This window comes from Trifolium pratense, linkage group LG1 (genome assembly GCF_020283565.1).
Source record: "Trifolium pratense cultivar HEN17-A07 linkage group LG1, ARS_RC_1.1, whole genome shotgun sequence".
NCBI lineage: Eukaryota > Viridiplantae > Streptophyta > Magnoliopsida > Fabales > Fabaceae > Trifolium > Trifolium pratense.
The window spans coordinates 6,353,992-6,371,224 of NC_060059.1; the positions used below are offsets into that span (position 1 = coordinate 6,353,992).

Genomic DNA, 17,233 nt, shown 5'->3' on the forward strand with positions numbered 1-17,233 from the left:
GTTAACTATTGATCCCCACGTAACGCCGTCACACACCCGTTACATCCCGCTATAAAAATCTTTATCTTCTTTCGCATTTCATTTCTCATAGAACTCGCTAGAACATCACTTTCATCTTCACTTTTCTCTCTCTATCTCTAGAACTCGATACAGTTACTTTCTCACTCTAAAACTTGTTTTACAAACTCACTACTCAAGATGCGTGAGATTCTTCACATTCAGGGAGGACAATGCGGGAACCAAATCGGAGCAAAGTTTTGGGAGGTTGTGTGCGCGGAGCACGGGATCGATTCCACCGGAAGGTACCAAGGAAACACTGACATGCAACTCGAGCGAGTTAACGTGTACTACAATGAAGCGAGTTGTGGACGATTCGTACCTAGAGCTGTGCTCATGGATCTGGAGCCAGGGACTATGGACAGTGTCAGATCTGGTCCGTACGGACAGATTTTCCGGCCTGATAATTTCGTTTTTGGACAGTCCGGTGCCGGAAATAACTGGGCGAAAGGTCACTATACTGAAGGAGCTGAGTTGATTGACTCGGTACTTGATGTTGTGAGGAAGGAGGCGGAGAATTGTGATTGTCTTCAAGGTATTCTTTCTTCCAATTTCTGTTTACAACTGCTTTTACGATTTTAGGTTTTTTCTCTTCCGATCTGTCCGTTTCATTTTTCAGCTACTATTTTCATTTCATGTTTTATGTAGCAATTTAGTAATTATTATGCTTTTAATTTTTGTATTGCTAATTATAATTGAGGCTAAATTGTGTAGAAACGAAGCTTGATTGTGCTTATTTTGTAGTGATTATAGTAATAAGTAACTTGCTTGTGCAGATTGCATGAAACTTTGTTGTAGATAATAATAGTATAAATTGATATGATCTGTAATACAGTAGTTGTGATGTGTTTGTTTGAATGAAGCTAAATTTTAGAGAATTGAATCTTGATTTAGAAAATTTTATGTGTTTGTTTGTGCAGATTGCATGCAATGTTGTTATATTTTTCAACTATTTTCAATAACTTGTAATTTAAAGTTATTCAAATTAGTGTGTGAGATTAGGATTGGACTTCCATATGCGTTGCTATAAGTTAGTTTCATGCTGCAGATAATATAAATTTAGATGTGTTATGTAATATAGTAGCTGTGAATGTGATATAACTAGGACCTATAAGGATTTACTTCTAATTTTAAACTGATATTATCCTGTGTTATGTTTATGTGAATTTAGGGTGCTAACTTGTTTTTAGTCTTTCAGGGTTTCAGGTTTGCCACTCCCTTGGTGGTGGAACTGGTTCTGGAATGGGAACACTTTTGATTTCTAAGATCAGGGAAGAATACCCTGACCGAATGATGCTTACGTTCTCCGTGTTCCCATCTCCTAAGGTATCTGACACTGTTGTTGAGCCTTACAATGCTACACTCTCTGTTCACCAACTTGTTGAGAATGCTGATGAATGCATGGTTTTGGATAATGAAGCCCTCTATGACATTTGCTTTCGCACCCTTAAACTCACTACTCCAAGCTGTGAGTTCATGTCATCCTATTTGTTTGCCTGATTTGTTTGTGCTGCACTGCATTGTGTTTTTAATTGAATTGATAAACCATCAATTATAGTCTCTAAACTGTATAAATATAATTTAGTATTCTCTAAAGTATATGAAATTTGTCAATTAGTCCTAGTATATAAAAATCCGTCAATTGAGTCCATAACATCTTAATAGCAGAGATTAAATTGATGGATTTTATATACTACTTATTATATTTATTTAGTTTGTGGACTAAATTGGAGAGTTAGCAAAAGTTATCAAATTGATGGTTTATTCTTATATTTATATCTATATATGTATATTCATTCTCTGAAATAGGGCATTTTGTTGTTTGGTTGCAGTTGGAGATTTGAACCATCTAATTTCAGCCACAATGAGTGGTGTTACATGTTGTCTTCGGTTCCCTGGTCAATTGAACTCAGATCTTCGCAAACTGGCAGTGAATCTCATTCCTTTCCCTCGTTTGCATTTCTTCATGGTGGGTTTTGCCCCACTCACTTCTCGTGGGTCACAGCAGTACAGGGCTCTCACTGTACCTGAGCTGACTCAACAGATGTGGGATTCCAAGAACATGATGTGTGCTGCTGATCCTCGCCATGGTCGTTATTTGACAGCATCTGCCATGTTCCGTGGTAAGATGAGCACCAAAGAGGTTGATGAGCAGATGATCAATGTTCAGAACAAGAATTCATCATACTTTGTTGAGTGGATTCCCAACAATGTAAAATCCACTGTCTGTGATATCCCTCCAACTGGTCTTAAAATGGCTTCTACTTTTATTGGCAACTCAACATCTATTCAGGAGATGTTTAGGAGGGTGAGTGAGCAATTCACAGCTATGTTCCGTAGAAAGGCTTTCTTGCATTGGTACACTGGAGAGGGTATGGATGAGATGGAGTTTACTGAAGCAGAAAGTAACATGAATGACCTTGTCTCGGAGTACCAACAATACCAAGATGCTACTGCTGATGAAGAGGGGTATGACTATGAAGACGAGGAAGATGTTCAGGAGGAGGAAGAAGCTTAAACAGTAGTATTTTGAAACTGATCTTTTATGTGTTTGTCGTGACTTGTGATATACTCTAGTATTGTCTTTTAATCCCCCAACCTGAATACCTTTTTCGGGGTTTTGGTTTGTTGTTTGGCTTGCTTGTGTAGTTTTAGGGTCGTACTTTTATGACTGTTTTCATCGTTGTTAAAACAATGGCTATAACTTTCTGAATTCTGAAAGATCTCAGCCTATATTTCCATATTATTCAAAAGTTAAAAGGTTTGGATCTTAAGTTCCCTGAGTGTTCAAATATTCTGCTAATCAAATTGAATCGTAGTCTTACAACTAACTGAATTAACCAGGAAGGATGAAAACATTGAGAACCAATTTCACAAAGAGGTGAGAGAGAAATGAAGGTTGTTGTGAATTTAGGATGTTGAAAAAAGAATTAAATTATAAGAGAAGTTATATGATTGTAGGGAGAATCTTTAGCTATATATGTACCCAAAAGCAAAATGTGAGAAGAAAATACTTAAGGATATAATTATCCTTCTTACATTTGTATCCAAAAAACTAAAATTATTCCACTTCCAGCTGCTTACATATTACCACCCTATAGTGATATTACTAAGCACTCCTACAGTCCTATGTAGTTGCAAACTTCTTAATTAGTAGTAAAACTAAAAATATTGTAGTAAGCCTAACTCCATTTGCTTAACATATATTTGTTTTACATTAACCATGTAAATTGTCAAATTTGTATGTCGAATTTATGTGTTAAAATATCATCTTTCGTTAATTAAGCAACAATTTAGTACGGTGGATAGTATGGGGCTGCCACCGGTATATCCCCAGAGGTACATGGCTGTGGAGGTGAAGCTATAAACTCCACTGGTGGATACACAGGTCCCGGTGCCACAATCCCAGAGCTTTTCAATTCAGCCATTCCACGACGAGCATTTACACCACCAACCTCACACAACTTAGGAAGAAACACACCTTCACCAGCTGCAAGATTGAAGTAAAGATCAACAATATTTGGACAACTCATGTAGCACTGTGGGGAACACAGTTTCTCTGTAAAGCGAGATTCAAGAAGCGAGTCTGATGAAATTCCAAGTGATTTTCTGTCTAAGTCACAAGCTTTTATGCACTGGTCGCTTTCGATGTGGTCTTTTAGTTTATCAGCTTCTATCTCTGATGTTTTGCATGTGTATGCTTCTTCACCTGTTCTTTTCACATGTTTTTCAAGTACACACCTTTTGCTGCTAGATGAAACAGCAAATGAACATGTTTCCTCGTTTAGATTCTCACATTCTATCCCTCCTGCATTGATCACCATTATCATATTAGTTCATTAGTTAGTTACTTAGTTTATATTTAAGATTTAAAAAGTACATAACTACATATAAACAAAGTAAATATTAGTCTTAAAAATATAACTCAAGTAGTTGAGATGAGACACTGAAGTGTTTGAATAAGAGGTACTAACATACTCTGTTCATCATTTTTTTTAAGCTAGAAAAAAATGTATGCACAATTCATAACTATTTTGGAGACTAACCGAGAGTGCCTGGTAGGGCTAGAGAAAATACAAGGGAAACTATGACCAATCTGCTTAAGGTAACTTTAGAGGCCATGTCTTAAAGCAGAAGAAAGACAAGTGTGCTAGTCACCAAAGTCCAAAGCTGGTTGTGAATTTGGTTGATGATTACAAATTTGTGCTTGGAGGAATGTGTTTATGAAGGTCGTTGGCTAGTGCTTTTATAGTGGCTTTTCTGTGAAAATTTTGAGTAAAGTTTAAGATGTGGACTTTTTCAATGCTGAATATATGAAAGGGATATGAAAAAAACGAGTTACTATTATTATATGTCATATAAGCTTGTCAAATCTTATGTATCTTAAGATTCAATCACTTAAATATCTTTTTTGTGCAGTGTTAATGCGACAAATTAAAATTTGAATTTTTACTTAGAGAGATAAACATATACATTTCTTAAATTATGACATTAATCAAATTTTTATCCTAAATCATTTTTAACAAAATTTCTAAGAAAAATAAAAAAAAATCTTTTAAGTTAAAGAAGTTAGTCTAATCATTAAGAAGTTGACTCATATACTCTACAAAAGAGTGAGTTTAACTCTTATATTACTCTAGTTTGAAAATTTTTGTTGGTGAATAATTTGTAAGTACTATATTGGCGAATGATATCCGCCATAATTCATAATCCTTTCCATTCAACTTACCTAATTTTATTTAATTTGAATTTGAAAACAAACTCCTTTTCATTCATGTTGACATTTAACAAAAAGCATAACTACATAACATGGTGTTTGCGAGATAATGGCGTGAGCTGCGCTAGTGATGGATTGTTAAGTTTTGAACTAAACCAATTGAGTTTGAATCTGAATAACAGTCAACCAATCCCAGTTGCCACTATCAATGCCGGACTATGTGGCTTTACCACCAACATCTCTGCCACTATCCATCTGCCTCGTAGCCATTACATGGGAACTAAGAAAACAATGCATATATTGCTCTTTAATGGTACGTGTAGAAATTTTTTAAAATGTGCACATGGAAATCAAGTGTTTTTTTTTTTCTTTTTTCTTCTCTTCTTCTAGATGCAAAATAATTAAGGTCTTTGAGGGGATATAAGGTTAACTTGATAATTGAAAATACTACTATTTAAATCTAAGCCGCAAAAATAAGGAACAACAATTTTAGATTTTAAGGTCTCATTGAGCTACACGTTTATAGATTTTAAGAAACTGAAACTAGATTTTTAAAAAATTGACTACTCAATTTTTAAGATATTATTACAATATTCTCAATAGCTTTTAAGATTCCAGTTAGCATTTTCTAAGCCTTCTGAGCTTTTTAAGCGTTCCATGAACATCAAATTTTACCTCCCTTGTAGGTTAGGTAGTGATTTTATAAAATATAAGCGTTCTATGAAATTTCAATTTTACCTCCCTTGTAGCTTAGGTAGCGAGTTTGTAAAATATCAAAATCTCGGAAAAGAAAATGTTTGCATTTTAACCAGCGAACTTGTCGGCAGTAAAAAAAAACATCATGAAGTCAAATTGTACTGTGGTCAATTTTGATTAGTCGTGTGTGTGGCTTGACATAGCATCCACCGATCACAAGCCTTGGCGAATTCTATAAAAAAAGGGGACTATTGTGTTAATTTTTTTTCTTTTTTATCACATTCTCACATTCTTTTAGTTTTTATCTTTTGCTATATTTTCATCATTTCATTTATAAACGGATGCATAATCTGTCGTCGATTACTCATATCGTCCCTATCGGTGTTCTTTAATTATTATGGTTGAGAACGTTATGATAATCGACAAATGACTTTTTGTGGCCAAATTAGAAACGTTTTAACTAACTGAAACAGGTTGGGGAAGCTAAGTGCGAGCGTGTTGCGACTTTTTGGAGGGTTTTTAAGAAAGTTTGATATTCTTGAAAACGGTTGAATTGAGGGGGGAGGTGGTGGGACTCGTGTTATATAGGAAATAAGTTCACTTTTTAAAATGCAAACCGGCTGAAGGGAGTTCACTACCTATATTTTAGTCATTTTTGCAAGTGCATGAGAAATAGTGGGGGTGCGGAAAGAAAAACTTAGATAATAGATGTAATTAAGGCCCATATTTATTAATGACATTTTTGTTTTGAAAAAAAAAAAAGATTACTCAATAAAGAATAAAAAATTAAACACACACACGGGAGAATCGAACCCACGAAACCACGATCAATTAAACTGTAGACCAAAACAATAACCGTTTTGCTGCGAATGAAATCATTGCATAATCGATTCTATAGGTTTGATAATATAGCATGAGTAAATTCTGAAAAGCCCTAAATCCCCTTCCCGCGCCTTTCTCTCTTCAATTCTGAATCTCCTTCACCGCCGTCTCTCCCAACAAGATGGTTCAGCAATGGGGAATCAAGTTCGCCGTCCTCCTCATCACCGACCACTTCGGCAAAATCGTCGCTGTATATTTCTCTCTATCTTTTTCTTCTTATCCTTTATCGTTGATTTAATAATTAACACCATCGTTGAATTTTTATGCTTTCAGAATGTCTGCGAAAAACTACTTAAACAAGGACCTCTCACTTTGGACCTCCTTGTTCGCTACACCGAACTTTCAACGGTGCATGTTAAGAATTCATTGCTTGTATTAATTCAACATAATTGCGTTCAGCCATTCCATTTTCAAGGTAATAGTTAGTTATCAATGTTATGCTTAATTAATTATCTATTTGCGATTAACATGTTGGCGAAAATGAAATTGTTATATAGAAAAGAAATTTATTATTGTACTAAATTGTGGATTCGGCTGCGGTATGGTGAATTTTTGAGAATGTGGTTCATGCACTATATTTGTTTCTTAAGTGCAATGCTGCTGTGGAGACCTTAAGGTCCTTTATATTGTGTTGATCATGGTTTTAAATTGCGGTTTCGGTTGTGGTTATGCTGTGAAGCTTTATGTTGCAGTGAAATTTGGTTGATGCATTTAAAATTGGTTGCGGATTGCAATTTAAAACAATTTTGATGCTATGTTGTGGTTTGATGAATTATGTGTATTTGCAACCAAATCATGCTTTAATAGTGGATAATAAAGTGATGTGATGATGATTGTTTGGATAATTATAAATGCAGGTGTTACGATTGATGAATCGAAAGTTAAGACACAATACTTGGTGCTGTTTGATAACATATTACATCGGGCGAGATTTCCAAAATTCATGGAGATAGTGTCAGAGGAACTTGGTGATAAAGTTGGTTTCATCTATACTTTTTCTCAAGCTTTTTTATTTAAAGGGTTAAAAAGCTGAAAGTATTTTTCCACTTGTATTGCAGTGTGCACAGATTTTCAAAGGATTGCTCCACAATGGTAGACTTAATTTGAAACAGATGGTTGACAGAGCAAGTCAAGGTAGTGTTTTTATTTTTAAATGCTTACCCGACTCACATGTTTATGCTAATTAATACTTCTTCAGTTCAACTATATGTCACAAAATAGCGATTCCTTTCCAATTTGTCCATCTCAAAATCACGTGTTTTCACTTTTCAGAAAAGGCAGAGGCTGAAGATACTGTACGAGAGAGCCTTTGTAAACTTCTGATGGCTCGATATGTTGAACGCTGTCCAATCCCTGAGGTTTCGATAGTTGAAGAAGTAGATGATAAAAAGAAACGTGGTTCTAAGGCTGCCAAGGTAATTGCTTACTTTTGTCAATTTCTATAAGTAGTTTGGTTGTCCTTGATCAATGATTTGGGTAAAAATTAGCCATTCGGAATCTATTTTGTATAATGCACAAGGGCCTTTCTAATGGGATTTCGGTCACTAACAGTTATGTTGAGGAATCAAGAAGCTTTGTTGGATTGATTTTCTCCTTTTTCTTTATTGTTTTCTTTTGTCCTTTTGTTTTAGGTGATTCCTTATCCTCATCTCTCTCTAATTTTTGGGATTTATCTTTATTATTAAATGAGTTTATCTTTATTATTTTTCAAGTAAGATGACATGGGTAAAATTGAGAGAAAAAATTATAAGCTATAAGTTCTTGAGAAAAAAATGTTACTAAACGAGTTTTTTTCTTTCTTTTCATGAGGTTATAAGCTATAAGCTCAAAATCTTGCATTGCCAAACAACGTCCTAATCTTTTACTTATTTTTCTTTTGACTTTTGAGCAACAGATTATATCTGCTAATAACACCCAATTTTAAGTCACTTTTCTTTTTTTGTAACATCAATAGACATGTAGTTAGGTTAAGAAAATGCAAGCAATGAGTTCCATATACTAGTTAATTCAGGTATTGTACACAGTTGACGCTTCATTTCTTGCTTCCTGTTACGCCTAAATGTAAACAAGAAATTGAGTGTTCATTCTTGAATGGGAATTTTGTTGATGCGGTTTCATTTAATTGTGCGTGACCTATAGGAATTCAAAGCACCAGTGACAACAGAAGATCGTGTTAGAGAAGCTGCAACGCATGGGGATACGGCCAGATTTTCACTCACTGCAGATACAGGATATAATAGTGACGAAGAAACAAAGCCATCTGATATAAGTGTTGCAGAAAATGTTGGTAAGACTGTCGTCATCTTGTTTTAGTACTGGGAGGACTTGGCACAAATTTACAGTTCACACATTATTTTACATAAGTATGATATTTAAAATGTGGATGCATAATTTGGTGCAGCAAAAGAGGAGTCAACTCTTTGGCGTGCAAATTTTGAGGAGTTCATACGTTATCTTAGGGATAAGGTTCGTTTGACTATAATATTTGAACTACATGCTATTGCTACTTACCCAGTTTTAGTTTTTCTTGTGATTTCTTTTTTCACTTTTTCTTTTAAAGAAACTTATAATGATTCAACAAACCGGGAAATACAAATTAGTTAAATGTTGTGAATGGCAAATACAAATGATTTTTGTGAAGCCATATTCTAGAGTCGGTTATATAAGTGATGGAATTTAAATCCCCTCTTAGCTTATATAAATGCAACAATGTCGTTTGCTAGTAAGGGTGACAATAGGCGTGGCCGAGCGACAGGTCCTATTGTCTAGCCTACGTCCCCAGGCTAAGCCAAACTTTTTTAAAATAAGGCTAAAACTTATTTAAAATAGAAGCCTATTTAGCGAAAGAGGCCAAACTTCAAGCCAAAAAAAATGTCTTTTAGGCCTACCAAGCCGGCTTAATTAAATAAATATGAATAGTATTGTTTAATTTTTATTACTATTGTTATTATTATATTAGGATTTTTACTGTGTTAAAACATTTTCATTAATTTAAGCATATTAGCTTACATTACTTTTGGGCATATTTAAATATTATATAAGATAATTGTAATAGGGTGTCATATAGAGTCATAATCTCTAAAAATAAGTATATGACAGGTAACAAGCTAGACTTGGGTCTTGTCAAGTCAGGCTTAGTCCTTTAAAAGCCTAGCTCAACGTAGTCTATTTCCACCTATATTTACAAGTTGTCAAATGCATACTAGTAAGCAGTAACAATACAATGCCAATCAGAATATAAACAGCAAGAATCACCTAGATAACGTACTGATTGCACATTTGCAACTGTACCCTATCACAGGCCTTGCTCAAGTTTTCAATTACAATGCTTCTGGACATAATTTCAATGCCCAGATTTTAAATAAGTTAGATTCATGTTGCCATTACCGGTATAAAAATTTGCAAACATAAAAGTTCTCACAAAATCAGCTAAGAAATGAGACCTTATGGTTTGGGGCTTTGGGCGCTGGCTGTATTCACATAATTGGTTCATTATGTAATGCTTTGCATATGTAATGCTTTGCATAAAGCAGCTTAGCATTGCCATTTATTACTTTTCCTTGTTGATGATAATTTATTTTTTCTTGCTCAAGTATTAACTGTGGCAACGGGATTTTTTATTTTTATTTTTATGAGTGTTGGTAGGGGTTTTCTTTCTAATATTAGTTGTAAAACATTGTAGTATTTTCATGGATCTCAATGTATAAGGTATTGTATGAGATTGCCTTCTGTTCGCATTCTGTTGGATATTATTATTTGAAGGATACACATGAAACATTATATTCATTTTCTAGGCATTGATTGAGAATGTAAGAACACGAATGGATGATGGAGCTGCTACCGTCTTACGTGCAATATTGGAGGCAACAAGAAATAAGGAGAAACAAGTGAAAATAGAAAAATCAGGTGATCTAGATTCTGCTTCATGAATTCTAGAAGAATCATGGTATTAGTATTCATGTCTATTGGCCTATAAATATTTCGATAGTAATTACTTTTTTAATTTATATAATATATGAAGATTTGATGATTGCCTGAGCTGTGCCTTTGATTGCTCTTAAGTTTTTACCTTTTTTGCATCTCAAAGATTTATGACCAAAAGAAAGTTTGGATGAGTGGCCAATCATATTTTTGGTAGATAATCACTTGAAGTTGGAGAATTATATTACTATAGTGGCTAGATGATACAGTTGTAGTACAACAATTGAAGTTGGTTCAGTTACACTGTTATTTTCTATTAGGCTTAATTACAATTTTGGTCCCTTTACTTTTAAGGAGGATTTGATGGTACAACACTTGATTTGGGATTAAATTTGGTGTTTGCCTTCTATTTGGTGGAAGGCATATGGCTTTTTAGTTTGGTTTCCTTGGTAGATTTGTTTATATTTTTTGCGGTTGTTTTTCTGTTTTATTCTTTTGTTAACAAATAAGTCCTCCACAATTAGTACCTCATTTTACTCTCAGGGGCTTACACTATCTTGTCCTATGTTTCAGTTCCCTTACCACTGGATACAATTTTCACAGAGGTGATGAAGACTGAAAATGGCCGAACTATGACCATGGATCGTGTTAAAGCTTCCCTTGTTCAGTTGGGTTGTTCAAATCAGATGTTATATGAATATATTATTGGTACACCAATATCTCTTTACCTTATGTTAGACTATTTTTTTTTTGTGGCATAATATAAACATCTACCCTTTTATTTAGTTAATTATGCAAAAAAAAAAAAAAAAACTCTAACCTATTTCTGGTTTATGGTTACTTTAATATGTTGTAATTCATAACTTATATTTCTTTTCCTTTCCAGATTTAGAGCACATTATTCATTGGGCTCGTAATGAAGAGGTGTTTATTTTTATTTTTTATTGTTGTTTATAAATACATCTCTTTCTCCCTCCCTCTCATGCACACATTTTTGACCACGTCCTAGTTTTTTTTTTTTTTTTTTTATCACGATACCTACTCATGATTTACTTGTGTAGTTCTATGCTTTTGTGTGCTATGTTGCAGGTTGAGTCAATTGTGTTAAAAAGGTATGGAAGGGATGCCTACCGAATGTTCAGGTATCTGTCAAAGGCAAAACAGTTTTGTCCAACAGATAAGGTGATAAACTCTTGTTACCTGAGCAATTTGAGGTTTCCTGTTTTTATTTCCTGCTTTTACTTCTAATATAAAAGTCACTTTATTCTCATTAGATTTCTTGTTTTTTGTGATTTGTATTGGAAACGGTTAAAACAAAAATGGGTTACTAGTTATAAATTTCTAATAATATTATAAAGAATAAAATTATAAAACAGTTATTCATTAGTTATGGATGCCTAATATTTTGGATGGAATGTGTTTTGGAGAAAACAAATTTATAAAACCCATGTTTATCCTGTTAATATATACTAGTAGGAGATTAAAGGAGTGGGTAACTGCTGACATCATTTAATGACCTTTGATTTTTAGCTATTTTCCACTCATATGTATTTTTTGTTGGGTACACCACCATTTATAACCTCATATTTACGAAAGAAATATTTCAGGGTTACTTGTGTCAAACATGTTTTCAGTCTTAAAACATAAACCCTAGATTATAGTGATAAATTTCCAGTATGATTATTTTGTTATTTCTTTGTTTAGCTAGTCTATTTTCCCCCCCAATTGTTAATGGGAACACTTCGGCAGGGGAGGGGTAAAGCCATAAAGGTAGCCCAGTGGTGGATCAAACCTCTTTCCACAACAAATTCTTAAGACTTGGACCAGCCCAATTGGGTGACAAGTTTATGCATGATATTTTCTCAAAAAATGCAAACCTATTTAAATGACCAATAACCTCATTTGCAAAAACTGTTGGATATCTAATGAATTCCGTGGCCTGTCAATGCGTTAGAAGAAGATAGTTTCAGAGAAATAGGAGAAAGTTTTCATTGATTAGAGTTGTGTGAGTACATAGTGTAATTCTATCTTATATAGAATATAGGAGATAGAATGAGTTAGTTACAGAGTGTAACTAACTCTTCTTAGTACAAAACAGAAAGCTAACTGTATTACAAAATTCCTAATATAGATGCTTCTTAATACAACTTATACTATATACTCTAACACAGTGCTTCTCTTTTCTTTGTAGATTGCAGATGATACTCTTGTTGAGAAAAAGGAAGCTCCAAAGTTACTGTTCAAGTTATGGAAGGAAAACTACTTGCAAATGGAGGTTGACCGATTAGCCTTTTTAATATTTACAATACAATCTCTTTGATATTTAATTTTTCCATAATTTTATCTTCCTTGCAGAAAGTAACTGTCACACTCTCCGCGGGAAATACTGGTAAATTATCAACTATTTATATGTGGCAAGTAAATCAGCCTCTGCTTTGGGAACATGTTCTGGACGAGCTGTACCATGGTGCCTTAAATTTGAAACTAAGAATAGCTTTTGAGCAAGAAACTAATGAAGAGGTTAGTAACACTGAAGTTGTATAATACAACTTCAGTTAAATAAAGGTGTTTTTAAGTTTAGGTTATCATATGAAGTCTGTTGGTTGTTGTGCAAACTTCGATATGCCAAGACTGGGTAGTGGTTCCTCTATCCCTGTGGGGGTTTTAAGGAGTCTATTGATTTGCAACTAATAGCAATGTCATTCTAATTATTTTGATCTAATTGACTGCAAGGTTTGCACCGATTTTTTAATGTTGCTCTTTTATCCAATATTTAAATCCAAAACTCTACAAGTAGAAAAGGAAAGTGTAAAACTAGGTAGTCCTTGCTGCCATACTATTATTGGAGCTTCTGTTTCCATATGGACTTTTGCCATAACAACAGCTGTCATATTATACAACTCGTAGCAATGCTCTGCTTATGTTTCAATGTATTGACCACAGTTTTTGTATTTAAGCTCTTTTATGTTACATAAGTTAATGTTGCTGCTGCTTGTTTCAGATTTTAAATATTCCTAAGAAGAAGATTAACGACTCCGAGCCACTGCGGAAGAAACACAGACGGCTACAAAATGTTATTTTACTCTTGGGATCATCATTGATAAAACTTGATGATACTATTATGCTTTTCAATGACTTCTGAGTATAAATTTTGAGACAGTTACTGCGACTTCTTCATAGAGGAATAACAAACTTGATATTTTATAATTGAACAATACTCCAAATACAATACTTGGAGCATTCACATTGAATTTAGCTAACAATATGGATTTTGATGTAATTGATTGGTAATTAACTTTTAAGTATTAGATATTTAATTTTTTTTTTGTTGGATGTTTTGGTCAAGTTTTTTGCTTATGGTTATCAAAATAGTTGCCTAGTTGCAAATGTTGCATATTTTCATTGTTTGATCTGTAGTCAGAGACACATTCGTTACTTGGAAGTTTTAGGGTGCCATTTGGTATATAAAAAAGATTAAATTTAGGTGAAGGCGGCTAACAAAGGAAGGCAAAGGTTACTTTGAAATAATCATAATTCAGTTAAAAAGGTGTTATGTTATAGGATGTCAATGCCAATTCTCCTACCTCGAATGGTGTTTCAGTCAAGCCATCACCAATGGAAAAGTAATATTCGTGCTCATCCCTTACACTTATTATAAGCTTATTACTCCATTTGTCTCATACTAAGTGTGGTTTAAGGTTAAGTTTCTAAGAAATGAAGATGTTAACAATTGCTCTTACAACATTGCTTAAAGAATAACAAAGTACTGTAAATTTGTATGAGAAAGGACTGCATTTATTACATTGACAAATATTCAAGTTGTATTTTTAAGACACTTTTTTATTGGAGAATTATTTTTGCCACCCTATTGGTTTTCAGGCGCGCCCTACGAAATTATCAAAATACGCCCGTCCGCTAGTAGTGGATCCTACGTAGGAGGGTTTTTTTTTTCCTCAAAAATCTTATTTTTATAACATCTGTTAGTTAAGTAACGGATTTTAAAAATGAGAAATTTTTATGTTATGGGGTTTTTTTTCTCTCAAATTTCACATTTTTGTAACGTTCGTTGCTTAAGTAGAAGATTAATTATGTTCGCTATTTAAGTAGAGAACTGGTAAAAATCTTGGTAAGGTGTTTTTCCTCAAAATTTCTCATTTTTATTACTTCCGCTACTTATGTACCGGAAAGATAAAATGGGAAAAATAATTATCTTTTTATTGACACATTAACCTGTATCTTAGCAAAACTAAAAAAATAAAGGGACTATCTGTTACTTAAACAAACGTACAGGGCCTATCTAATACGTAAAATTTAAAGGATTTATTTGTTACTTAAAAAAATTTAAAAGGCATATTTGACACAAACGTAAAACTTAAATAACATATTTGTAACTTAAAAAACTTAAAGGATCTATACAAATGTAAAACTTAAAAGACCTATGAATGCATTTTCCCTTGTTTATATCATGATTTTGATGGCTTCTTTGTATATATATTTGTTTTTATAGGACACCTTTTTCTTCATTAAACTAAACTAAATTTTATTTAATTATTAATAGCAAAAATTAGTTTTATGTTTCTTTTTTAAATTGGATAAATCTTTCAATTGCACCTATTGCAATTAATTCACCAAATCTTGTGAAACTCAAATGAGCGACAAATTTTTCTAAGCGCTTTTAGGTAGTTATCGTTGATGTTGTTTATGTTGTGTATTTATGCCACTAGGGGTGGGCATAAACTGTTTTCAAAATTCATAATAACCGAACTGAACAATTTGTCTTTTAAACCAAACCGAACAAAACTGTTAAAATGGTTTGGTTTTATGGTTCTGAACCAAACTATAACTAACTTTTGACTAAAAAGAACTGAACCATTAAGAGAACCGAACCGAACCAAACTGATAATCATGAACCGAGCCAAACTGTTTCATTTTAGTTTTAAAACTGTTAGTTATGGTTCTGTTTTTTTTTTATTTGGTTCGGTTTAGTTTGTAGTTCGGTTCAGTTTTTGTTTTTTTTTGCCCACCCCTATCTGCCACCCTCAATAATTTTTTCTGGTTCCATCTCTGGACACGAGTTTTCTCAACAAATAGAGACATTTTATAAATAGAAGGAACACACCAATTTCATACTTGTATGTGGCAAAATTATATCTAAAATATCTGAGTCGTTTATTCTTTTCTCTAGTGCATGAGAATAATTAAAGGAACTTTATTCTGTAAACTATAATTGAAAGATATGTTTGATACGATCATACAATTCATGTCAAGATTTTCAAGTATCATGAAGGAGATTCCTTAGTTATCTCATCTGCATTCGATTTTCATAAACTATTGGCAGATGAATGGAACCTAAAACTTAGTGTGAAACACATGTTTTGAAATTTATTTGTCAAATCATCATCGATCCTAACTAACAAAAACCGTTGTTATTAAACCGAACATATTCACATAAATTTAAAATTGAGATTTTACAATTTTACAGTTGTATATGACTTTCAATAGCGTAATTTTTTATAAGATATTTTATATTTTGTTGGAGTTTACTCCCTCCGTCCCAAATTATAAGGGAAAATTGGTCAAAGAAAGTTGATGTATTTAGTTAATAATTTGGACTAAATACATCAATTTTGATTGACCAATTTTCTCTTATATTTTGGGACGGAGGGAGTATGTTTGTTTTGAATAATCCCTATAAACTATAAGGAATTATTAGCCGGTGGGTTGTTATTTGACCTGATTATGACATTTTAGATAAGCATAAGCATCTATGTGGTTATTTGTTAGAATTGTAAAGCTATTTCTAGTATTTCAATTTAATAATATAAGTACCGTTAAATGAAGGAGTCTGATAATCTAGAACTCGATCACGAAGTAAGTAAAGTCTCGAATTCAAATTTTACCGGACAATTCATCTTTCCGTTTTACTAGAAACAAGTTATTGTTCTGACAATTTATGTCCTTTAATGTACTGTGTAGAAAATCTATAAATACATATACATGGACCTAACCTATTAGGAAACAAAATCAAATAAAACACTAGTACCTGCACGTTTGTAATGTTTATAATAGGACAATGTTCATTCATACTGTAATTAAAAACGTTTTCATCCCACTCTGGCTTGGGTTGGGTCTAGAGAAAAAAGTAAAATTGGCCAACCCCATCATGAATTGAATTTCTGTATAGCTAAAAAGTGTATGCTATGCATTATCAACAATACCAATATTTTTTAACTATATGTCATTAAATGGGTTAGGCACTTGTTAGGCCTCAAGTCGTAACTCTCTTGCATTTCAAAATCAATTATTGTTTCCAAAAATTTCCTTTGCCTTGTAAAAAAAATATTTCCAAAAATAGTATGAGATTAAACTTGAAAAAAGGATGCACAGTCTGTAAACCAAATTTACACATGTATTTAAGGACAAATTGAGAATCTATCGTTCTAACACAGCACCTTATTACTATTAAAATAATTTCAAGTGACAAGATAAAAAGTTTTGTTATTGGATATCGACCTAATTTTCAATCATACTAGTAAATTTCCCTTATTCTCATATATAGTGTTAAATAATATTATGATATATAATTGCTCTAAGCACAATGTAAATAATTTTTCAAACTTCTCTTGTGATCCAACGTTGCACCCCCGACCTTGAATTAGGGTTCAGGCTCCGCCACTATTATGAATGTCTTAAACAATTTAGAGACTCTTTTAGTTGACATATTTAAAGGGTCAATTAAAAATATGAACCACTTCTACGAACAATCCATTGTGGATCAGTATTTAAAAAGTATTTAAATTTTTAACGATGACATATTTTGTTTAAAAGTATGAATTCATGATCATTTTTATTTTTACGATTAAAATAATGACTTAATTGATACTGATTTGATTAAACTGACAACAAATTTAAAAGTAATAAGTCGTATTAAATTGACGTCAATTATATCATTGTTCTAAC

At 33.0% G+C, this 17,233-nt stretch overlaps 3 protein-coding genes across 3 annotated transcripts; 2 read left to right on the top strand and 1 right to left on the bottom strand.

Moving 5' to 3' along the window:
* The first annotated feature begins 72 nt into the window (after window positions 1–72).
* On the top strand, window positions 73–2,831 carry LOC123922430 (tubulin beta-1 chain). The gene is made up of 3 exons (XM_045975150.1): window positions 73–592; window positions 1,256–1,525; window positions 1,890–2,831. Exons 1-3 carry the CDS (start codon window positions 199–201, stop codon window positions 2,573–2,575), a joined length of 1,350 nt encoding a protein of 449 aa, XP_045831106.1. The 5' UTR covers window positions 73–198; the 3' UTR covers window positions 2,576–2,831.
* Window positions 2,832–3,068: 237 nt separating this feature from the next.
* LOC123922438 lies at window positions 3,069–4,282 on the bottom strand. The gene is made up of 2 exons (XM_045975155.1): window positions 4,104–4,282; window positions 3,069–3,865 (listed from the first exon to the last, which is right to left on the bottom strand). Exons 1-2 carry the CDS (start codon window positions 4,177–4,179, stop codon window positions 3,351–3,353), a joined length of 591 nt encoding a protein of 196 aa, XP_045831111.1. The 5' UTR covers window positions 4,180–4,282; the 3' UTR covers window positions 3,069–3,350.
* Window positions 4,283–6,270: 1,988 nt separating this feature from the next.
* On the top strand, window positions 6,271–13,606 carry LOC123902553 (DNA-directed RNA polymerase III subunit RPC3). Its single transcript, XM_045952314.1, has 14 exons — window positions 6,271–6,542; window positions 6,626–6,767; window positions 7,210–7,328; window positions 7,411–7,486; window positions 7,625–7,767; window positions 8,492–8,639; window positions 8,754–8,818; window positions 10,147–10,258; window positions 10,847–10,981; window positions 11,160–11,197; window positions 11,363–11,455; window positions 12,465–12,548; window positions 12,629–12,793; window positions 13,275–13,606. Exons 1-14 carry the CDS (start codon window positions 6,474–6,476, stop codon window positions 13,413–13,415), a joined length of 1,530 nt encoding a protein of 509 aa, XP_045808270.1. The 5' UTR covers window positions 6,271–6,473; the 3' UTR covers window positions 13,416–13,606.
* Window positions 13,607–17,233: the final 3,627 nt, after the last annotated feature.